Source organism: Thermobia domestica, chromosome 9, assembly GCF_964235325.1.
Source record: "Thermobia domestica chromosome 9, izTheDome1.hap1.1, whole genome shotgun sequence".
NCBI classification, from domain to species: Eukaryota; Metazoa; Arthropoda; class Insecta; order Zygentoma; family Lepismatidae; genus Thermobia; species Thermobia domestica.
In genome coordinates this window covers 57,744,235-57,770,461 of record NC_137462.1, presented here as the reverse complement: position 1 = coordinate 57,770,461, position 26,227 = coordinate 57,744,235, and the positions used below count along the sequence as shown (strand labels likewise).

Sequence of the window (26,227 nt, the reverse complement as noted above, 5' to 3'; positions counted from 1 at the left end):
ATTTACTTTATCTGTGTAATATGTCAAACGTTAAGATTTATTTGTCCACAAGAGTGATGTGTTTTCTTTGTAGTTGATTCATTATCACAGGGACAACGTGAATCAGGTCTCTTTTTTTTTAAAGGAAGATAATGAAACAAACATAAGATATTGCTTAGCAATACATAGAGACACACACTCAAAGGCATGTGATAATTTGTCGTCTCGTATTCGATAAAGCAATAAACAGAAAGGGTGTGTGAGTGGTGTGGAAAAATTTTTATGCGTTTATCTCAATCAGGCTTGCAAACCATTCTATAATTTATCTTGATATACGATAAGACTTAATGATATACCGGTACACAATAATGCCCTTGCTATAATAGATGAATATACGCTAATTTTAGAATGTATACAGGACTCCAAAAGTGCATTACCACCTGCAATTCTCCCTTCCCTGCAATAGTAGGCAACCCAAAAATACTGCCGTAGGGGTGGTTGAGAATTGACAAGGCGTTGGACAAACCACAATTTTGTTACAAATATAATAGTATAGCACACTGCAAATAAGAGAATAAAATAAATTGTTAAGAAGGACGATTTTATTATCGTGAAAGCAATGGATCACATGAAAAGTAACAAAATGATCTTGCTTAGGCAGTTCAAACAAGAAGAATTGAAAGAAATAGATATCAAAGGAAATCAGTTTCTCTTCATTTTCCCAAAAAAGAAAAAGGTTATATAATGTAAAGGCTTCATATACATGGCTAACAGCATGGAAACAATCACCCACATGAAACGGAAAGAGAGACAAACACAAAATAAGGGATGTCAGTAGCGTAGCAAACTTGCGGATAATAATAATAATAATAATAATAATAATAATAATAATAATAATAATAATAATAATAATAATAATAATAAATTCTGACTTCGTCTAATAGCGTGTGTGCATATAGAAATCATATGTGCACTGTTTGTCAATGAGCGGTCCCGAAGGCCAAAATAGATGGAAATCTAGAAGAGACAGGAACACAAAATTTTCTTAACATAAATTTAAGGTCAAAGTTTCAAGCACTTGCTTTCGACAGGTGCTTTTTGTTTCTCTTTCTGGAACAGAAAAGTTCTGGCAGCTAATAAGTTACAGGATATAATATTGTGAATTTGCAAGTGGATTTATTTACATTGCAATTTGTGGTCATAAAGAAATTATCATTAGAAGACATTATTGTAAAAATTAAGTTATTTCTTCATCCATCCCAAGTCTTAGGGCCCCCTATACCTCGACCCCCGAATATCAATATCGAAAATTTATAATCTTAATACTTCGATGTCGATATATTCGCGATATCAAATGTTGATATATGACAATATCAATATCGACGATATAGATATATCGACGTATCGCACAGGCCTAGATCCGGGAAATGATGCAATAATTATAATAATAATAATACGAATATATAGAGGATGTTTGAAACATTCATTAAGTCGCTTTCGAAATGAATGCGAAACTTGGTGGTCAAATAAAATACTCAACTTCCAATAGAACTATTCATCTCCGAGACACATCTAGCATAATGCCAAATTTTTAATAGATGCTTTGTTTCCGCGTGGTTCGGTTGCAAATTCGGCAGTGTTCATTTGACATACTGATCCGAAATACATTCTATTAAACCCAATAGGTAGCGCAGGGCATACCTTCCATTCCAGACTACTAATGAGAACTGAACAAAAAGAAAGAAAGAAAATGAAAAAGGAAGAAGGAGAAAATGAATGAATGCTACTTTAATATTAAATTTCTATCAGAAACACCCTATATTAAAATTCCAAACTGTATCATAATGAATAGTTACAAATGTTCTAAAGGAAAATTGGATGTTCCTTATAGATGTAGCATACTTTGCATGTTTCTCATTTAAATGTGAATAAAACACATTGAATTATAGGATGGAAAAAAATTTTGTGTCAAAATAATAGAAATAAAATGTTGTTTACAAGTAACCAAAGAGGGGGCCTGTTCCGAACGATTTCATCTATTGCGGATATAACGTTGTAATTCGCACAGTTGGAGCCATTATTTTATGTGAAAAAAACTATATTACCGAAATTTTCCATGTGTAAGTCTTGTTCGATAAAAACTACTGTAACGATTGCTCTACCGATAACACGGAAAGTACTGCAGATCAATGAATTGTTGCATAATATGTTATTTTTTCTGCGAAATTACTGCATAATATGTTATTATTTCTGTAATTTGTCCTGGAATGTATGTTATTTCATTTATTAGTGGGTACTAATTTTTCTCCAATTCGTTGAATAAATAAATTTAGTTGTATCGTGCCGGACCTAAGTCCTTGACAGGTAATGACGACTACTTATGAACCAAATGCAGAATATAAGAATTAAATCTGTCATATCTGTAGTTTTGTGTGGAGAAGAAACTAAATTGTGAACGAAAAATTTAAGAACAACTCAAGTTATTAATATAAACTATGCCAAAGATTATTGGCTTATAGAATCATAATAGAAATAGCAAAGACGTTTTGAAATGAAGAAAAATAACGTATAACTTGTGTTCCCACAATACAACTTGGGATTTTGCTAACACTCCATCCTCCACCATTTCACATCCCTTGACCCCCAAAAGAGTAGCGTTACCCAAAATAATGTTCTAGATGACTATAGTAACATTGCGGATGAGTGTTATTGTATTTTGTAGCAATAATATTTATATGCACCGAATTTGTTACCAATAATCATTAGGGAAGACTGCCTCAAAAATTTAACATTAAATCTCCCAAAGGAAAATGAACTTTTGTGCTTTCGCTCCAAAAGAGAGACTAAAGAATGACTTTCTCTCATTTACTATTAAAATTTAAAACATTGAGACATTTTTCAATAAGAATGCCAAATTTCACATTAATAGTGTGAAAACTTCATGTTCTTCCAGTGCTGTAGAAAAGTATACGAATTATGGAACAGGCTCAGAATATATATATATATATATATATATATATATATATATATATATATATATGAGCAGAAATAGGGGACTATAGGGGTTTTATTCCCAAATTTGCACTACATAATGGCAGTGTTCTAAAACAGTGTTCTAAACTACAACCTAGCAGTGTTCTAAAACCTGGTTAACCGGTTTGGGTTCGCTTTAAAGTTTAAAAGAATTTGTCGGTTTATTTCATAAATCAAACCGTAATTTGGTTCAGTTTTGTTTGGAAACAGACACTATATTACTTTTTTTCAGAATATCCATACATATTTTGGAAAAGTTCCGAAAGATATGTAATGGTTTCGTTTTAAGTTAAGGTATTATGAATCTGCTGTTTCACTTTTGAATGGAATTACGATACTCCATATTTTCCTCTCTCTCTCTCTCTCTCTCTCTCTCTCTGTATATATATATATATATATATATATATATATATATATATATATATATATATATATATATATATATATATATCAAACACGTTAATGACCAATAAAAATATGACTTTTTCGGTTCGGTTTATTTCGATTAACCGTTTGAAAATGAAATGAAAAGAAATCTTTTGCTTAGTGTCCCATGATTATACCTGCTAGATTGAGGGAGACCATGATTAAAGCAAGCGAATTATGATGGACGAATTGGTGGAATGAAAAAGTGGGAGGAAAAGGTAGTGTCTCGAGAAAAACCACGAGCACGAGTTGTTCACCTCAAATTTACTTGCCTTGGGAACAAACCAGGTACCTCGCCCATCAGATACTTCAGTGGTCGGGGCCAGGGGTCGATTCCTGGTGGGAGAGCCTTTGAAATTTTAAATATCCTCGATGTATCTGTGTTCGTGACCCTTTCGTTCAAGGTTACTGGAAATAACTGTAAAACAAGTATAATTGTATAATAGGGACCAGTTACGAAGATACTTTCGGTGAATCAGAAAAAAATAGTGGTTTGAGGTATCAGGTTTCAGTTAAGAGTTCAAGATACTCTTAAGAGCACTTTCTCCTTCAAGTCTTTGTGTGTTAATGTGTCTTTCTTTAATTTAAATTTGAATTCTCTACGACAGTATTTTAACATGATCGAAATCAGAGTGTTTCATCGTTAATAAAATATTGAAATGGGAATAGGACGTAATTGAGGTCTCAAACCTTCTGTAATAATAATAATAATAATAATAATAATAATAATAATAATAATAATAATAATAATATAGAAGACAAATTACGTATGCGGACACATTGTATTAAAATCTGTAAAATCACCCCTAACATTAGGCAAAAGTTACAACATAGAATTTTCAAGTAGTGTCCGGACCACCAGCACATGCCCTTGTTGTAAATAGAAAAAACAGCGTACGTATTTTATAGAAATGTACGCTTTTTTAGAAAAAAAACATTGCCTCTCGTTTTTTTCTATATTTCGCTTTTTAACAAATAGTCATTTGTAATGCATCTTACGTCTATTTAATTATGAAATATTTTTATGTACGTGTATTCACCGTAAAATGCAACATAAATTGAACGCTAGATACTGATATGCTACAAATATTTTGCAATTTAGGGCCTTTATGAATAGCTTACCTACCAAGAATTCGGGTTTCAGCAGTTTTCATCCATATCAACTAAGAAATAAAAGTAGAAATGAAATTTTATATTTTCGTAAAAGCAGGCCTTTAATAAGTACGAAAATAATGTCAGGAACAGTCTAAAATTCAAAAAACTTGTCTAAAGGTAAAAACTAACACTAATTTGCCTACTACTATTTATCTAAATATCAGATATAAATAATTTGTCGACTAGATATATATGATATGCAGAGCCGGCACTACCATATGTGCAACACGTGCATTTACATGGAGCGGCAAGTTTGGAGGGTCCGGCAAAATCTGATATAAGTATGTAATTAAAATTAAATATTTCTTGTTGGAAACAGACTTCATGATGATGGTAGTGACATTTACTAAGCTGACCTTCTATTTGAATACTACATTCATAAATTATGTTTAGGTTGCATTAGTTTAAGGTCACGTGGACAATGCTAAAGCAAATGGTCAAACAAATCCGAGCACAAATTATTTGATTATTGTCAAATGCAAGAATTCAATTCTCGAATAGTAGCGAATATCTGTTCCATTTAGTTAATTATCACAGTTTTGATATGACAACTAGTCTTGTTTTTGTCACAAACAAGTTCCTTATCACCGAAGTTAGAAACATTTCTTTAAAAAAAAAGTGTTAACAGATGTAGAAGAAAAATCAAGAAATAAAGATAAAAAAGCTAATTGCATTGGAATTGTAAACTGATATGCTGAGATTGAAGCTCGATATTGAATTCTATGAAAAGGATTACGATCTTTCCTTCAGGTGTTTTTGCTTTATGTTTCACTAACATAGTAGGCCTAGATTAATATTTAAAGAAAAAAACGGACACGAGGAGATTGTATTTTTAGTAAGTATTTAAGCCTTTCTGAGTGCCACTGTACTCACCCTCCCCTTCGTTGTTCATGCTGGAGTAGCATACTTAAAATAATGACTTTTAAGATTTGTTCTTTCTGGAGAAAGGGAGAGGAGCAGATTATGCCATTGTACGGGGCGACAAATCGCCTAGGGCCGGTGCTGATGATATGTATATACATGACATGAATGTAGGATTTAACAATTTGAAGTAATGCAGGGTGTTTCAAAATTAATATTAGGGTTTTGAAACGTTTTAGTATTTATTACAATTAACTTACAATAAATATTATATCAAATGAAAGAGCAACTCAGTTTTCTACGCACACATGCACACGCATTGTTTCTTCGGTCTGCCGTTAGAAAGAGCAAGTAGCAAAGATAGAGACTAGAGAGAAGAAAGCTTTTTGCGTTTTAATAAAGACTGAATCTGTAGTTACAATGCAACCGTCTGTGTGAAGAATATCAAGGAGACGCTTGCAACTATGTCCTTATCGTTTGCAGTTGCTACGGGTCTAAAGCCTACAGAGTACGGTTTACGTGCCAATTTCACAAATGAAATATTGCTACAGAACAATGAAGATTTTCTGGATCGTGTAGTCTTTAGTGATAAATCGACATTTCATCTAAGAGCTAATGTGAACACTCATAATGTTCGCATCTGGCGATCAGCAAATCCTCAGGAGATGGTACAGTTGAAACGAGACTCCCCTAAATTGAATGTGTTTTGTGCCATATGGCGGAAAGTTTATGGGCCTTTCTCGCCTATCGATTAGATGTGTGCCGTGTGAGAATGAATCTCACATCGAACACTTGTAGCAAAGACTGTTTGAGGTGCTTTTTTACTTAGTGTATTGTTCATAATTGTACGTAAAATGTAATAAGTACTACGAAGACTTAAAACCCCGATATGCATTTTGAAACACCCTACATTTCTCACCAACAGTGTTGGAACTAAGATGTAAAAAGGAGAGAAAATTTTTCTTATAGTTATAAAGTTATTTTCAAATTTCATCCCAATCAAAAATTCGAGAATTCCGAATTTCGAATTTCCTTTACTTCTTTTTCCCTGTAGTTTCCTTCGTTGTAGAGAGATCTCCTTAAGCCTTGCCAGCTAGATACCTCGGATGGATACCTAATTGTTGACATAAATTGGACGCACCTGCGCGCAGTGTTGCCAATTAGGGAAATTAAGATTTCCCTAAATTTGAGCAAAAAATCTAAATATTTGTTTATAAATCCGTACCTATACGTCAGATTGCAAGTCAACTTACGCCAGTCGAACATTTGTCCTTACTGAACAAACGCGCAAACAGATCGTTACAATTGGGTAATTAGGGGGCGCACGAAAAATTCGTATTTAGGTTCTAACCCTTGATTTTTCTAGTTTTTCACTACTTTTCTCTTTACCGTAATATATTTTTGGAAATTAGAAGTTTTGTTCCTTAAATATCGCAATGATACTTGTAGGATATATTAGTGGTGTACCAATGTTTAATTTAAGATAGTTCACGTCTGTTTGGTAGCAGTGTTGGCAGTTACAAAAAATTTAACACCAGATTTTCGGGGGAAATTTTGGCAAAATTATCTGTTTCGTCTTTATGTTAAGAAATGTTTTTGTTCCTCTCCCATCCCTTTTGACCTTTGCGACCGCTCATTGACAAACAGTGCACTCATGACCTCTACATGCACACATGCTCTTAGCCAGAATCAGATATTTTGAAAAGAAAACGTGTTTTAATAATAATAATAATAATAATAATAATAATAATAATAATAATAATATGTATTACTATTATTATTATCATAACAATTGATTTTACAATTAGAGTCCTATCTGTTTATCTTACATGTAAAAGTCGCAAGTTTGCTGCGCCACTAGTGTTTGTCGCTCTTTCCGCTTAGTGTGGATGTTTTATTTTTGTGCTGCTAGGCTTTTATATTAAGCTTTTACATCAAGTAACCTCTTTTCTTTTTTTACGAGATTTCTTGTTGGAAAAACGAGAGAAACTACTTTCCTTTTATATCTATTTCTTACCATTCATCTTGTTTGAACTTCTTATGTAAGAACATTTTGTAACTTTTTGTATTATCCATTGCCCTCACGATAAAAAAAAAAGACGTCATTCTTAACAATTTATTTTATTCTCTTATTTTCAGTTTGCCACACTGCTATATTTGTAACAAAATTGAGGTTGGGTCCGACGCATTTCTAATTTCCAACCACCCCAACGGTAGTGTTTTCCGGGTTGCCTATAATTGCAGGAAAGGAAGAATTGCAGGTGATAATGCACTTTTGAATTTGTTCATACATTTGTTGCCGTTTTTGAATGTACAAATAAATTGTAGATGTGCATTAAATAATAAAATACGCATACTGAGGTTCTTTACAGTCACTCTCGCTAAAATAAATCAATAACGGTTTGAAAATTGGTAAATGATAACCCTGCATCCATTCTTTAAATTCAATTACGTTTACGACAGTGTGGAAATATTGGTCTTATTCAGAGAAATTTTAATAAGTATTTTTAAAAGGTGAGGATAGTAAACCCGATTTGAAGTTCGAAACTGAAGATTACTAGATGTTGCTATTATTAGTAGTTGCTTCTACAATCATCACAGGCATAACGAATATACGATAATTTTGTGTAACATACGGTAATTTTAAAGACTAAAATCGATAATTTTGTTCTCTCAAGTTGGCAACTCTGATCTAAATCTGCCACAGTACTTGTAAGTAACACAGGAGGAGGATGGCGCGCCTTTATGATTATTGGTAAACGAATAAAATCATGCTTAAACTAATAACAGCTACGTTCCTTAGTAACGGTATTTTCTCTTAGGAAACTAAGAACGGTGACCTTTACTTTGTTGATGTTATATCTACCAATGGATTAATTCCTCTAGGTCAATCAATTACATTTGACAGGTTTGCTATCTATCTATAAGCCAGTGATAGATACACGCTTTACACTTAGGTAATAAGACTATTTATTATTATTATTATTATTATTATTATTATTATTATTATTATTATTAAACTTAGTAATATGGGGGTTTGAACACTGTCCCGTTACGTACTCAAAAGTAATAAAATTTAAATAAAATAATCTATTGATATTCACTAAAACACTATTTTGTCAAAGTTATTACTAATTTCTTTTTCGAATTTATTTGACATTTATGAAAACTATGAATTCGGCACTATTTTCTAATATCGGTCATTTTCCATCATTTTTATATATCTACCCCTTGCCCTCCCCCAACCCTAACGTGCAATGGTCAAAGTGAAATGACAAAAATCATCATCCCAAGCCCGAACCTCATCTATGTTGAAAATTTGATCGAGATCAATCATGTAGTTCAAGAGTTATTAAATCGCAAATATAGTCACTTTCAATTTTTGGGGACAGATGTGGGACTTATACAATGATATTATTTTATTAAATTTAGGCATCCTCGCTAGTTAAGTAGCTAGATCACTACCCTGGGTTCGATTTCCAGCGGGAGAAAGTAAAAGCACTACAGTGGTTGTGATCTTACCTTAATGTTAGTTTAAAGCGACAAGGTTTGCCGCTAGATGGCACTACAGTCTTCGTATCTCTCCCATGTATTTTTTATCTTTCACGAAAATTCACGATTTCGCTTACAAATTTCAACCTACAGACTTCAAATTTTTGGAAATGGAACTTCATAATCTATCAAAGGCAATAATCCGTGCCGATTGTTTATTTAGAATTTTCTTCATTGTTGAAATGGATATTCAAACCTTTAACAATGAAACTGTTTCAACAATGAAGAAAGTTTTAAATAAAAAATCGGCACGGATTGTTCCCTTTAATAGTTGAGAAGTTCCTTCCCTAAAAATTTGAAGTCTCTTTTGTGAAAGATAAAAAAGTACATGAGAGAGATACGAAGACTGTACTGACATATATTGGCAAAACTTGTCCCTTTACACTAACCTTAAATTGTATTAGGTCTCACTTTATGTTTTGTCCAATACAGCTTCATTTCTTACAAAGTACGTAAATATAAATCATCTTTTTTTTTTTTTTTTTTTACGGTGCGTCTTGCTGTGGTTTCTTTCTACGTTTTAAACAGTGTGTGTTGATAATAATTGACATCCAATGCAATGCATTCGTCTCTTAAGCTATTCTTAAGATGTATTATTATTATTATTATTATTATTATTATTATTATTATTATTATTATTATTATTATTATTAACAGCAGTAGTAGTAGTAGTAGTAGTAGTACTAATAGTAGTAGTAGAAGAGACTTTCTATTTCAAGTGTGCTCTCGGAAAGCAGGGCCGGTTTTAGGAGGTATAGGGCTCGATTAGGAACTTTTCGCGGGGCCCCAGGTTTACAAGTAACTTGCACCAAGTATATATATTGCTCTCGTTGCTGGTCTAGTGGCTATAACCATTTTCGTTTATAACGTTTTTCCCACTGCAAAATGTTTTGGTGACAACGGTCATCCTGTTCATTGCTTATAGCGGCTAATTTTTCAGAGAAAAAACTCAAATGGAAATGCAGACAGCGAAAAATTTTATAATACATATTTCATCTTTGGTCTCGCAATTTTTCAAGAAGGTTCTGTATCATTATTTCATAATTTTCGTTCCTTACAAGTTAACCAATCGATGTCGAAATCTACCAAACGTGGCAGAGAAGTGTGAAATATCAAGAAACGAACATAAGCAAAATTTAAAGTGCTTCCGTTCATAAAGACTCCACATTTCATGTGTAATCAACCAAGCCCAAAACCTTATGATGTCAGATTTCGATGAAACTTGGTGTACTTGTAGACCCCTTTGAGAAATGATCATGCACCAAATTGTTACCCTGTACCCCCTTTAGTTTCAGAGTACAGGGTGGAAAAAAATTGGCAAAGTTGATGTATTTTGTAGAATCTTTTAGCTTCAATTGGTCATATCTCGCATAAATATTGAGCTAGAGACAAAAATAATATACCATTTTGAAGAGGAAAGAATAGGCTACAAGATATGTCAGGAATATTTATTTGAAAATCAAATATCATTTTCATGAAAATTCTAGGAAAATTCCGACATAAGTGTGCTAAATGTCAACTTGGGCCAAGAATGGGCCTGGAGTCTACAATTAATTTCATGTAACCATTTCGGGAGATACATCTGGTGTGCTAAGCAAGACAACGAGGTTTTTTTTCTTTTATCTGAAAATTTGGTTAATTTCACATGGAATGACCCGGCCGCAGTGGCCAGAAACCTGATTGATTAGAATATGCTTTAACAATGTGTTTCAAGTTTGATAATTTCATTTTATTTTTAAAATGGGTAAAAGGGTGAAAAACAAAAGGACATTAACTGACACTGGGGGAAGTAGACATCTAATTGAGGGTATGCTAATGATGGCCGTCATCTTAAAGTCGGCCATCTTGTATCTCGCTTGACATTTAAAATCGGAAGGTCTCATGTAATATATTAAACTGGGCTAGAATTTTACGAGACATCCAATGGCGAAGTTTATGTTTACATAAGTTTATATTTCTATGTCACAATGAAATGCACATTGATATGAATTCGTTGATTCAAAGATTTCTTAACAGTTGTATCTTTTTGAAAAGAATTCAAGTCAGGAAAATCTCATGTACGCTAGTGAGAACATGGTAGGTAGCTACTTATGAAAGGTGTATTCAGCTTGAAATGGTTATCGATTACAAACAAAATGATGATGATGAGATTATCACAAACCTTAAGGAACTGATGGAAGATGGATGACATATTTTCCATTGGATTATTCGAGTTAGAAGACAAACCTTCATAAGCAGCCACCTACTCAGTACGCACTAGCATACATTCGGTTTTTCTGACTTGATTTTTAAAAAAATACATCCACGGGATTTTACACTGCAGAGAGCAAAGTTTGTCTTCTGGTTTTGTATTTTTAATATAGCTATAATAAGAGAAAGGGTATGCAAAGAAATCGCAATGAAGCTGATTTATTTGATACCATCTCGATATTCACAATAGTATCACATGACATAATCAGTAAGAACGTCAGGAACTTTAACTTAGTGGGGTGTTCAAAGTAAGAAAGGTAGCACCCAGAATAATAATGTGATGAGTGTACAAACTCAAAGAAAACAATATTTTTACGCCCTAGGGTGTGTGTAAGAAAATTTGGGAGAGTGTTAGGGATGTTGGGGAGTGCAGAATAATAGCTGGACATACTATCTGTTTTTACAACAGAAGTTGTAAGGCAAAAAATAAAGAAACTACTGCAGCATTAAATTCAGAAAATATTTGCTCATCCCCGGAAACTTAATACAAACTATTCATTTACTTGTTAGGGAGAGACTCCCTCCCTTGTGGAGTCCATGGAAGCACCTGTATTGCAGTATGTTGTTGTGTATACTTGAATACCAGAGTACCAGAACCATCTTAACGGTACCATATCCACTTACTTGCCTGGGGGGCTCCCCATGCATTAATTACATGTATTAGGAGTAAAATTTAGTCATAGGAACCACAACATACTTGTTTACTCTGGGGCCTAACATACAGTTAAAACGGCACTAGAGAGCAGGTTAGAGTGAAGAGTAGAATAGAAACCACTAGCGCGGGGCCCGATTGGGAGCAATCGGTCCAATCGGCTTAAGGCCGGCCCTGTCGGAAAGCATCTGAAATATACTTCAGCCCACCTCCGCCAACCCTCTTACGGAGGAAACCTTTCCTTTGGTTTAGAGAAGGAAGTGAATGATCTAGGTTGTGTTGTCTATTTGTTATTCAGTCGTTTGGTCTTGGCGAGTGAAGAAATAATTCGAGCCCATGAAATAATTCGATGTGACAACCCTGTTCGCATCCACCTTGGTCACAGCAACTTGTCCCTCCTCTTTCGAGAGAGGTATGAGAAAGCACACATCGACAGCAGTCCCAGCAGGGGCACACTTGAAACAGAAAGGCTAGCAGTAGTAGTAGTAGTAGTATACCCATTCAAACCCGCGTAATTTCCTGACTTCTCGAAATCGTGAAATAAAATCCGATAGCTTGTGGGATAGGCCAATGAAAAGAAGGTTATGATTCGATAATGCCATGTGGTAAGAGGTGTTGCTAACCAGACACTTTACAGTGTAAGCCGTGCATTAACTAACGTGGATGTTATTAATGCACCTTATTGGCTAACAGTGTTTAGAGGAAACTCGTAGCGCTGCCCTTAAATGTCATAAGAGTCCTTTTATCCTCGCGGTTGGTATCGGTTGGTCTACTACTATGGATCTTATGGGGCCTTCGTCGCTCCTTTTATTCACGCGGTTGCGGTAGCGGTTGCTCAGCTGCCGCAGTTTTCAAACTATATTGTACCAAATGAATCTTCAAGCCGCTGTGGATTAAAGGGCCACATAAAAGAATGTAAATAGAAACCGCCCAACAGCCAAGAGTCGTAACTAGTGGCGATCGCATTTTTACATTTCGGGATTGGAGATCCGCTCCGCTGTAGAAAACGCGGCGATTTACCAACCGCTAGCGCAGCCACGAGAATAAAAGGGTCCTAAATGCTGCCCTGTCGTGCCCATTTAAATATTAACTGTAATTGGATTAAATTCAGGTTAACTTAAAAATTTAAGAAAAGATAATCATATTCTCATTAACGAGACGTAATGAGTTTTTTTCTCGCTCTGAAAATTTTGAAGAATCTCCGTCTTGTCTTGATTCCCGAAAGATTCTTTCTCGCCTCGATTCTAGTAAACGTTTTTCGTTTCATTTTGAAAAAAAATGTTTACTTTGCTTTCTTTCACATTACTTTCATCTAAAAGTTACCAGAGTCCTTCCACTCATAACCACCACGAAGAGAGTGATAGTACAACATTTATATCGTGTTGAGCTCCCTCGTGGTTAAGCGGTTAGTGTACGCGCCTTTGACGTGGGCGACTCAGGTTGGATTCACAGCGCGAGCTCCTGTGGTTCATATTTCACGTTAATCAGTAGGTCCCGTCTCATATAGCCTCGCTACGGAAAAGGGACGTTAAAGTTAAGATCAACTCAATTTAAACCTTGTTCATTATTGAGGTATATATGTGTAGTTACCGGTATATCCTTAAATGATGATAAATGTTTTTCATTGTATTCATAGAACCATTTTATCAATTTGTAGTTTTTATACCATGAATGATGAAACAGTGTCTAAGATCTAAGATTTGGTTGAACTAGTGTTGCCCACCGAACTTCTCGTTTCGTCTTAATTCTTAGGGCAACAACGCCAATGATTAGATTATTTAATGGAATTTTGCAGATATCTTAGGGAAACCACATAAATAAAAATTAACCCTTATCCGGACAAGATATTTTTGTAACGTAGACGGACAACTGGGCCATACCAACTCTATTAGCCTTACCAACTCGATATGTTCATGACTTTACCTGCAACTAACGATAGAAGGATTCAGAATTTTATGTCATCGAAATATTTATGGTTATTGAGAAATTCGAAAAAATAAATGAAGCTACTGTGCCTTGGTGACCCCGCTTGCCCGGATAAGGGTTAACAATTTACCGGTACATGCTAGCATAAGAAAAATTACTAATTTTTGTGTACATAGAATTAAGATTTTCTCCAAGGGACGCCCCTGATTCATAATCTGTGGAGGCAAAAATGTAAGTGTTTCACTTTACATATGGAGTTTATTTTATTAATCTCCTCTGAAAATGGAAAAGTTCAGAAGAAAGAATTTCAAAGAACACGAATCAAAGATATTTTAGTGTTCGAAAACATTCTCTAAGATACTCTGTTGAAAGCTTAGATACAATGAGAAATGTAGTCGTACATTTTCTTTCACTGCTAAAGTGAATATTTTGGAGTACCAGAACTTTTTATATAGTCATTAGATCTCAGTGAAATGAAACGAAACTTAACAGCTAACTGATGATTTAATTAACATATCAAACAGTAATTTTGGAAAACTTGATGTTTCATCTAACACAATATGCGAACCAGTAGATCTACGTTCAGAATCAAGTATTCTTCAGTGCCGTAGATTCCAATCTACCAATGGTAATCGTCTATCTCCTCCGCTAGAGCTCGGTATCGTTGCCTCAAGACACGTGCTGCTGTCTTGGGTTGCCTTTCTCTCGTGAATATTCCCTTCTTATTCCCAACTACACGCCGAAATTCTGGAAAATATAACAAAATGGTAGAAAGCAATTAATGGATTTGAATAATTTTATGATTGATATCATCCATGATAATTTTCAATCTAACAATGTCTATAAAGTTAATATCTAGTTAAGGAGGCTAAGGGTGACATCGGAAAAATGGAGTGACTTTGACAATTTTTTGAATTGTTTCTTTTCTGAAGCAGAGATTAAGTTTCTGATCAAAATATTCGAAACCATATATTTAAATACGACAATACCTTACCTTTCAAGTTGTCATATAATTATATTGTGCCATCTAAATTTAGGGATAAAGATTATGTATAAACGTGAGCAGTAAGTCTCATGCAACTCAAAAAGCAGGCCCGTGTATATACCGTGAGAGGTAATGTGGTAAGCCATCTATTTGACACAGAGGTTTCCAATCCGTCAGTATCTTCAGTCATTTTAGTGGCAATAACGAAGGTGCAGTGAACCACACACAGCATAGCAACTTGTTGGCTCCAGAAATTTCGTGCAGGTGGTAAAAATGTTGAAGATCAGCCAGGGTCCAGCCACCCAAGGGTAATAGATTTTGAGGCCATACGACATGATACTGAGGAAATTCCATCCACCAGCACACGACGATTGTCAAAGCAACTCGATATGTTCCAGTCCACAGTAGAGTCACTTCACCAACTCGGAAAAAACATTACGAGCTGCGGCGTTGTCCCACTCTAGTTCGAGGAGAGTAGAACTGTGCCTTCCACTGCTGCAGAATCCGCGTGATGTGCGCTTTCTCAGATGGATTGCCACATACGACGAAATGTGAGTGCTTTTACTAACTCCGAACGTTCAAAAGCAGTGATTGAATAAGGACCAACTTCCAGAACAGGTTACGGCCATTTCAAATATAAAGCCATAAAATGTGTGGTTGCATCATGTTCATTCCTAACAGTCATATTAATAATGAGATCTTTATTTGGGAAAGTTCCAATGGACGTATGCTGCACTACCAAATACATTCTGCATTAATGAACCAGAAGGTTACTTTACTGCAACAGAATAACGCAAAACTGTATTCGGTCAAGAAACACAACAAGAAATCTGAACCTTGATGACATCAAGCAATTGCCACACCCGGCACATAGTCCTAACCTTGTCCCTTCGGATTGCTGTCTTGTCCCATGGCGAACTTCCTGAAATCAGGATGCTTCACCAACTAGCAAGAGATGAAACAACAGTGCCTGGCTTCTTAGCCTCTAAGAACAAAATACGGTTCCGAAGTATAATCGAGGAACTAACAGGAAAGTAACAACAGACAGTCCAAAACGAGGAGCTATATTTTGCATGTTAACCTTCTTTCATTGTATGTAATAAATATATGTATGTTGTGCACCAGAATATTGCAAAGCGTGCGGCTCATCTTAGTATATTATAGTTACCTATATTATAGTCTAGGGCGCTATACCATGGTGTTCGGCAGCTCATTTATCACATTGCAACTCATTTATCACATTGATGCACTGTCTCCAGACCTCAGTATCAGAATTTAAGCTATGTTGTGTGGTAAAGGTGAAGCAATACCATATTAATACAAGATGTTCCGACTTTCACAGATGTTTCCATTATTTCGATCTGTATACTAGTTTATACCGGCCGAAGTCACTCCATATGGTTAAACAATATAAATGGGCGAAATCAGAGGTCTATGGTGTGGTTTCAGCCGTAATTTTTGTTTTTAAGGAACATTTTATTGAACAATTAGAATAGTAAAAGTACAAAAGGATGCAGTGTACTTGATCAATAAAGATTATTAATTCTTACTTTGAAAATAACATCACTTTCACGGAAACGAAAATTACTGCATTTGAACGACTTCACATCTATGAAAAAAAGTTATTCTTTTGTAGATATCTGAGAGTATTTCAAATCCCCCAATCTGACTGAAGGCCTTCAAAGTCAATCACTTATAGAGAAGATGAAGCATATCTTCTTGCAAGTAGTCTTATCCATGAAAAGAAATTAATAGAACATAGGAGTGAACTTGCTTCGAGGCCATTCCATATACATACAGAAAAAAATATGGTATTTAAACAGCTTAATTTGTCAATCACTGTTAGTGTATTATTTTAACACCGAAGCCATCACCTTCCTAGGGTATATAAATATATATAAACCGACAATAACAATTTGTATTAGTTGTTACTTTTTGCTATGAGCAAAGGTTTACATAGTATCATATATTTTATACTGTATTTTTACCAAGTAACGAACAACTTACGATATTTCCTGTAATGTTTCACGAAAATAGTTTTGTGAGCCTATGCACATTTTGACATCATTTACCAGAGTAGAAATTCTGCCTTCTGTTGATCTTATGAGCACTATGGTCTTATGTGTAATAAATGAACTAAAAATAGTAAATATATTATGTTATTACCGATATCCTAATGTTCGTACACTTAAGTTTGGAAATTTAGTAAAAATGGAAGAATTTTAAATTGAAATATGTTCTCACTTAGGTGTTGACGTTTCTAAGTTGTAAAACTATGGAAATTACTAAATTTAACAACCTGTAATAAAGATGCATAAAATTAAGCTTAATGTAAATGATATAGTGATACAACTATCTTAATAATCCTCGAGTTAACAGCACTTAACTTTCACTAAAATATTTTGTGTGACTCACAAAATTGTATGCTTAACACAATTCATTTTTGGTAAAACTTACAATAACAGAAATTAAGCAATTCATTACCTTGCTTTGTATTAAAGTCAGCAAAATTCCAGATCATTTCACCTATTAGAATGCCTTGGTCTCGCAGTGTATCGAATGCACGGAAATTCTCTTCTAAAAGAGCTACTTGATAATCTTCAGTCCATAAAATTGGTGGATCCTGTAGATTAATAAATCAAACATTCAGCTACAGTTGTCTATTCACAAGACAAATGAGATCTTTGGAAATTATTTATAATCTGTATTACGTAAAATTATATGGATAAGGTGAAAAATTGTATACTTTCTAATGTTTATAATTAATAAGAACTAAATGAAGTCATGGTGTAGGATAATTAATCAACTATTTATTACATCAACTACTTATTAACAAAATCATTACATCAGTTTCCGGAATGATTGTCAGGAAAAAAGTTCACCCGATTTTTAAAGAATCCTTCTGTCAATAAGTAGCAGTCTCACAGTGTACCCAACACAACGTAAGCAACAATTGAAGAAGAAGTAGGTAAATGTGTTAACAATGTGTTAGCACATACGATATGTGTTAACAATAACTTGTAAAACATTACCTATTTGATAGAATCATATTTTTCTAGTGACTCGATGTTGCTACAATTTCTTTGTATTTATAGAATAGTTATGCTAACCTACCATATGAAGTCCTGGTTCAGTATCTGCTCCATATTCAGTGACTATAAGAGGTTTTTGGAACGTATCGTGCCAGTGCGTAAGGTCGTCCACTAACTGCAGCTGAATGACATCGAGGACACCAGAGTCAGAATACCACCCGTAATATCTGTTCACACAAATAACGTCGAAGTACGGTGCCTAAAATAAATTGTTAAATACAACTTTTCGCTACGTACATAAAGTATGTTAATGAAAAGGTTTAAATGCATCTTAACTACTTAGTTGTACATTATTTACAAGGCTCATTCAATAAGAAAGAGGAAAATTCGTTAACATTAAAAGTGGGATACGTCAAAATTTACGTTCACGGTTTGCTGAATCTCAGTACGACATGGGTGGTATTGTAGACTGAACAATTTAAAATATAATAATGCACAGGGTTTTTCTCTTCGTATCAAATATTTCAAGTTTAACAATATTGGTTCCCATAATTGCCCTGAAAGAATGGACTCAATATATAGAGAATATTAATATTGGTTATGCCTATTTGAGTTTCAAAATCCACTGGTAAACTTAAGTTCGACTCATGTGTTGTCATCGCGTTGAATTATCACGTGGCCATGAGCTGCTATCAGCCTTCAGCCTTCACTCAGCAGGAATCTTTAACGGTTCCCTGCTCCAGCTTCGAGCAGTCTGATAAATATGACGCCATCTTGTATAACTGTTAAACGGTGCATCGTGCGCGACACATGCTTGCTAGCAATAGCTATAAAAAAAAGCTTTGAAATACTACCACAAAATAACATATAACAATCAGAAGCTCATTTTAGATCTTGTACACAACTTTCCCTGTTACTTACTAAATGAGACTTGTATATTTCTTGTTTTGCATATTTAATTAATGGTTACAAGCCGCCTGTGCATTGAGTATCAAACAGTAACAAGAGTAACATAAGAACATCATCAATCTACGTGATGTTCATTAAAAAGTCGTGCAACTTTGCACTAAGTAAATCAGTTGACCAAAACTTACAAAACAAAATCACGACTTTTAAAATTATTTTCATATTTTAAAGCCAAAATGTGTTTCTCATCGTTTAATAAATGTAACTACAAAATACAGTACTGTACGAACAATATTATTTTTTACGTTTTCTGTTTTTCTTTAATCAATACATACACAATGTAAATAAGTGCATAGTGTGTGTATATGTAACAGTAAATATGCTTTATTCAATACTAGATGGATATGAAATATTCAGTAGTATGTCACTGGACCAGCTTCTGGTCGAAACTTCTAATTTTGGTAAGTTAAGTTTATTGAATTTTAAAAACTTTAAAAAGCTTAAGCTTTATAAAACAAACCATTCTGCCATTCAATTGATTTTTAAAACCATTATACAGATGCTACATAATTTAGGGCTATGAAATGGCGGTTTTCTCTTTAACTGACTTTTTCATTATCTAACCATAGCCCGATCCCGTTGTGATCATTAACAGGGAGTTTACTGTATTTTATTTTTTGTGAAAGTTTTACCAAGTCTAAACCCCAACTTCGATGACATCTTAGCTCGGGAATCAAAGGTATGCATAGGAAAACATTTAACATAGATGCTAAGCAGTCAAAGTCAATCATTATGTTAAGTTTGATGAAGATCGGATGGGTTCACTTGAGGGCGCACCACATATCAGTGCTGTCTTTAGGGTATGTATTTCTTTTTAAAAGGAAAAATGAAATGAACAAAAATACATATTCAAAGGAAAGTATTATCTTCAAAGAAAAGTATTATTCTATTTCAAATGTGAAGATGATTATAATCATGCAAACGGCTAGAGTCGGAAACATGTCATATGTCTAGGTAGGCAACGGTCAGGTGGCGACCACACCGCCAAGCTGTTGGTGGTGGCTTGTTAGGACAAACCCCGTACTACCTAAGAAGCAGTAGAATGGCAGTGTGCACAGTTAACTGAAGAGGCGGTGATAGTTTAAAATGAGCGACCTCTATAATTTCCAAAGAATGCGAATTGGCTGCACTCGATTATAAGATGTGAGAATGACGAAAGTGTAAACTGAATTGGATATGTCGCGAGGGATAGTGTCCAAGGTCATGATTATCTACAAAATTCACGGCAAAACCACATCGTCGAAGAAGAACAGTGGTCGGAACAGTGAAAGCTTTCAGTGACATGTCCTGCTAGACATTAAAGCGAATTTTCACTCAGAACCCTCAAGCGACAGCGATGCAATTGACGGAGGAACTCACACAGCAACGCCACATCGCGAGTTGTATGACATGTATATACATACGTGATATGGCTGCACGAACGAAACTGCTGATAAGGGACCATAATGCTTTAGCACGACGCCAATGGTGTCACGAACATGCCACATGGACCACTGATGACTGGAAATGTTGATATAGTCATATAAGGCATCTTCACTTTATTTCAAACCACGGGACATGTTTATATATGGTTTACGCTCAGAGAAGCGTATGAACCGGAGTGTCTCCGTCCAATAGTGGAGCACAGCAGTGGTTCTGTACGTAGAAGATCGTAATCTCCTGTTTTTTAGAGAATCCTGTGCTGACGTATACCGGTTGTTACACGGTACCGGTACCGGTATTACCGGTTGTCACTACACGTTATTATGTCACAAATTCATGAGACATCTCATAGTCCAGATTTTGTTTCCGGTAATGACGCCGTATTTCAGGTTCCCGTAATATGCCTTTTCACATACCTAGAGCTATTTGCGGCGGCGTTTGACAAACAGTTGGTTGAAGCTGAGCCCTTCTCTCGCCCTACCCAATCAACGGTCCCGAGCATAATGAAATGTATGTGATCCTTTTATGAGACTTGAATCACGCACACATTTCAGCCTCCAATCTGGACGAACTATCAGATTGAAACATTGTCTAACGCTATATTAACCTAGTAGGATGCATTTTTTCAAGTGTTCCCATTATTCTGATAACTAGAGGTCTGCGCGGATATAAGTAATCGCATCCACATTCGCACCCGCAGATAAAAAATTAAGCGTATTGTTTGCACTACGGTAATTACAATTTCAAATTATGATATTGTTAATCTTATGATATAATATAAATAAAATAAAACCTAAACGATCAAGTCTATATTTTTCTATTGTAAGTCAACTATGCTAAATAAAGTGTAATAAAATTCATGCAAGAAATACTAAATTAGTGGAAAACATACCAATTTACTTAAGATCCGCTCAAATGCAGATTAGTGACATGACAATTGTCAAGCTAATAATACCATACCTAATTAATTAATTAATTAATTTTAGACCTTGGTCAATTAATTTTAGACCAAGTCCTTTTCCTTTGTTTCTCCTAGCTCATAAGACATAAGTGTCTTTACTCAGAGCCCAAAGTTTAATTGGAGGGAAGAGGGAACTTGCAGAAAGAAAGATAAAAACATCCATGTCACGAAACTACTGTACCATAAAATCAGATTAACATATCGTATTTATTATAGAGTGTAAAACCAGAGAAAGGAAGAAAATAACTAATGAAATTCTACTTTGTTTTAGCGGAGATTTGTCCCGAAAGGGTAATAACACTTGATTACAAGACGTAACTATAATGTTTAGAAGTACCATCACTCAAATTCTTATTTTTGCATGAATAGCTGCATTATTCTCTGTCATTCGCACAAGAATTAAAAATATATCCGTAAAAAGCTATAACGATGCGGGTATCCGAATCTGCATAGAGCTCTACTTAGAACACCTGCATATAGTTAATTATTGAACAGTTTATCTTCACTACTGTACATAATGCTAATAAGGTACAATACCTAGATATATTAATTGAAGATGTGTCAAAATATTTAATAGTCATGCAGTTGTACTTACGTACTGTTGTATAAAAAAAACTTACAGCTCTGTCATTGTTGTAATCTTGCTTCGACACTACTGTGATAGGTCTTGATGGATCCAGTTCTCTTGTGTGATTTGCAACAGCACTATGCAAACATGAAAACAAGATTATTGAAACCAATTAAAACAAGAAGGATATACCTATGTCAGATGAAAGACATAGGTCTAATAAATTAGTTTTAAGAACTATCAAGTTAGTTGTTTACAATGAAATTCAATTTTATTAAATTCTATAGCACTTGGCTCACAAGAGTAATTATTATAGCTTATTACAAAGGCTGTCGGAGAGAAGGTGAGACTAATTCATGTATAGGAAAAGAGCGACCTCCATTGACTAGCAAATGTATTAGGGTGAAAATCTGGTTCATTAGCTTCCGATTGAGACCAAAATGAGCGCAATAGGTAAAAAGGTCGTGACTCCTTAGCAGTCAAAAAACAAGCATATACATGGACCCTTCCGAGAATAATTAAAATTAAACAAAAAATTTACAAACAAAACTTTTTTATTCGGAATCAGCCATATCGATTAGATGCACATCATTTTCAAAATAGGTATCACTGACAGCTAAGCAAGCATCCATACGCGCCTGCCACTTTGTGAATATCTTTGAAAATTCATCATCAGGTAGCGAACTGAAGAACATTTGCGCTTCGGTGATCACTTCTTTGTTCCTCATGAAATGATGGCCACGCAAAGCGGCCTTAAAAAGTAGAAATAGTCAAAAGTTGCAGGGTGCAAGGTCCGTGCTGTGTTGTGTGCGGGAAAATGGTATAATCCTAGAAAGCCCGCGGCTTATGCGAGCGGTCACTATCTTGGTGCAATATGATGTTCTTCAAATGCTGCCTCCTTTTTGCTACGTGCTCGATGACTCCTTGGTAGTACACTGCATTCACCGCTTGCTCGGGAGGGACAATGTGTTTTTACATCATGTCTCTTCGATCCCGAAATGCGATTAGCATCACTTTACCTGTGCTCTTCTGTTGCCGCTCTTTCTTCTTACGAGGCGAATATGGCGACTTCCATGTGCTGCTTTCGTATTTTGGAAGCGAGTCAAAGTCATGCATGCATGTTTCATCAGCAGTTATAATCCGATACAGAATAATGGGATCATCTTCCTTACGTCTGTTCCAACGGATGCAAACATCCACATACTGCTGCATCAGTTCTGCTGTAAGAAAATACGGACAACTTGTTCCATCGGTACACTGTGGCTTTACTCGATCAGTCTTGATTATGCTTCTTGAAACATAGCATATGTTTCGGCAACACTTTTCCCTAAAAAGCCAACAAAACTTTTTGGCACGTCGCTGTTCATCTTGAATACTTGTCGTGAAAAGCAATCTTATATACAAAACCTAGAGAGATAAACGAAACACGTTTCACGTAAATCAACACAGTTGCTCATTAACATTGTTTAGAAACTGTGACAACTTGCTACGGAAACAGAATTAATCATCCTATACGACGAGACTAGTGCCGAGACCATGGGCAGTGTTGCCAAGCCAAAAAAATCACCTTCTCTGTGCAATCTTTGTACAAAAATATTTGCTTTCACCTGTTCCAGGTCGGACTTGGTAACTAAATGATAAGTTTATTTTACTCCCACGACTACGTCAAATTTGGCGATTACGTTTTAAAAAAAATGTCCTTCTATTACGCATATTTAAGGAAGCTAACTATTAACAACATTAAAAATTTTAATTAGTCGTGGTAAAATAGGAAATTAAAATTGACAAAACGTTAGAAATGCAAAAAATAAAATGCTACTTAGAATTGTAATGCTCTATTCAACATTTGTTCTAATTCGTATAATGTGAACAGTGGCGTATTTACGATTTTGTTTCCGGGGGGATTGGGTAACTTTGTTCCTGGAAATGTGAAAATTCTGCATGATATTTCTTTTACTTTAATATAGTAAATACAATTTCATAGAGGCTTAAACCCGGAAGCCCCCCTTAAATACTCCACTGAATGTAAAATGACTCCTTAATCATGAAAAAGTTAATACATTTAATAGTATTGAAAATTCATTTAACTAAAAGAATTTTACCCTTCTAAGTAGAAAGCTCTTTCTACTTCTGTAGTTTTACATTAACGTTTTGGGTAATCTAATTTGATTGTTTGCAACTATATCTTATAATAATTCGTGTAAACAAAAGAAACTAAGTAATTTTAGTACGAATATTTTAACTACGTATAAGCCAAATACCTAAAATAAGGTCCAGCTGAATCTTGGTTCGAAATAGGTTCATTGCTTACAGACCACATGACAACACTTGGTCTGTTCTTATCCCGTCTCACAAGCTCTTCCATAACCTCCAGGTGGTGGTCCAAAAGTTTTTGGTGAAAATTACTAAAATAGAAAAGGAAGAAAGTTATTGTTATATTTTGCATGTATTAATAAAAATCTACACTTTTCAAATCAATAAACATATTAAAAGCACTTGTGTAACAGTTTCGGCAATGTATAATCGCCTTCATTGGACATGTTCAAAATATGGATAACATGTGTGATGAAACAATCATACGTGGGTGATTCAGAAAGTAATGCCTCCAAGGTGATACCGTTATTTGTGTTTGACACATAGCACCGATACAAGTATCTGTGGAAAGCTTATAATATCAGCTACAAATGCTGGCATCGTTTTTAACATAGTCGCTATTACGAGCAACACACTTGCACCAACGCGAAACAAATTTCTCCATGCCGTCGGCGAAAAATTGTAGTGGTTGCTGGTGACACCACTGCAAAACTACTGCTTCCACCCCCGCGTCACAACTGTAACGTTGACCCTTAAGATGATCATTAAGTTTTTTGAAGAGCCAAAATCGCAGGGCGCAAGATCCGGACTATAGGCAGAATGTAGCTGCAAAGCTTCCTGACTTTCGTGGGTTGTGTGGGGAAGCGGATTGTCGTGGTCCAAAATTGCCTGTTTATCTTTGTGAGTGCGTTGCAATCTGTCCCGCGGTCGCTCTAGGATGTCAACGTAGTGATTTGAGTCTGACCATTTCGCAGAAATTCAGTATGCACGACACCATTCCAATCCCAGAAGTGTGTCAACAACACTTTGCCAGTAGATGAGACAACTTTGAATTTGTTTGGCAGAGAAGAGGATGTGTGGTGGTACTCCATCTTTGTCCACCTCTGCACAGTACTGACGTCAACACAAGCATCCCCGTAAACTGCAGTCATACAGCGATGAATGTTCCTGAGCACTCAACCTTCCGCAATCAGAAATTCAATGACAGCCCACTGTTTCAACTGGACGACACCATTGGATGTCAAGGATTGCTCCATTACTCTGGACTGAGAAGAGGTAGGAAGGTGCAACAAGTGACATTCTATAGCGTAAATATAAGTGCATTAATGGGTAAATAGCTCAAAATGTTTGCGGTACAATTGGCCACATAGTGGACTTGGAGGAATTACTTTCTGAATGTTCCACGTACATTGCCGAAATTGTTAATTAAAGTTTTTACTTAAGTGTTGTTAATATACTGTATTTATTACTTTGGTAAGTATGAGTTTAATTAATATAGAATATAATGAATAATATTCAAATAATAAATTTTGATAATGATAAGTGTCAAATTTTGAGAGTGAAATCGTATATGGGGGAAATACCATCAGGAAATACATAGCTTATTTCTACTTACTTTATAGCTACAGCTGGTGATTCATCTATGATGACTATTCCCTCTTCATCAGCAATGTCCATAATTTCCTCAGCGTAAGGATAGTGCGAAGTACGATATGAATTAGCACCAATCCATTTGATCAAGTTATGGTCTTTTATAACAGTTGGATAATCTAATCCTTTGCCTCGGATCTACAAGAGAGTAAGTATAGAATATATCTATGGAAGTCAGACTAATCATAGTATTTATTTTCACTAATCCTATAAATTTTTTATATTTAAAGATTTTATTAATAACTTAAATGAAAGTAAAATTGGAGCAATAAAGCAGTTATTATTACTACTAATTTGTGTAAGTTTCGGCAATATATTATTGTCTTCAACAGACACGTTATGATACTACAATCTAAAGCAACAGCTTATATGTTTCAGAAAACGAGAGGAGGTTACTTCTAACAATTAATAAGATGAAAGAAATTAATTTTTCCTGACACTAGGGCTATCAACAAAGTGAAGATAATGACATACGACGTTTCGAAAGCAGACATTACATTCATTTTCAGGGAATGGATTTCACCTTCAGATCACAATCCCTGAAGATGAATGCAATGTTTGCATTCGAAACTTCGGATGTCAATATCTTCACCTGGCTCATGGGTAGCCCGAGAACACTTACTAAAATTAATAAGATTCTTCCTTTCATTTTTATAAATTAGGCACAAACTTGCGTTATCTTGTTTTCATATCTGATACTACACTGTATATTGTG

General features: G+C 35.0%; 1 protein-coding gene across 1 annotated transcript in view; it reads right to left on the bottom strand.

The window, feature by feature from the left end:
* Positions 1-14,383: 14,383 nt before the first annotated feature.
* The window catches only part of LOC145660818 (beta-glucuronidase-like), a 60,136-nt gene continuing 48,292 nt past the window's right edge, over positions 14,384-26,227 (bottom strand). The window contains exons 9-14 of the mRNA XM_081726237.1: positions 25,478-25,650; positions 24,030-24,173; positions 21,821-21,905; positions 17,934-18,110; positions 17,304-17,442; positions 14,384-14,581 (exon numbers count right to left, since the gene is read on the bottom strand). Coding sequence (XP_081582363.1) covers positions 14,454-14,581; positions 17,304-17,442; positions 17,934-18,110; positions 21,821-21,905; positions 24,030-24,173; positions 25,478-25,650 — 846 coding nt within the window. The 3' untranslated portion in view covers positions 14,384-14,453. The remainder of the gene's footprint in view (positions 14,582-17,303; positions 17,443-17,933; positions 18,111-21,820; positions 21,906-24,029; positions 24,174-25,477; positions 25,651-26,227) is intronic.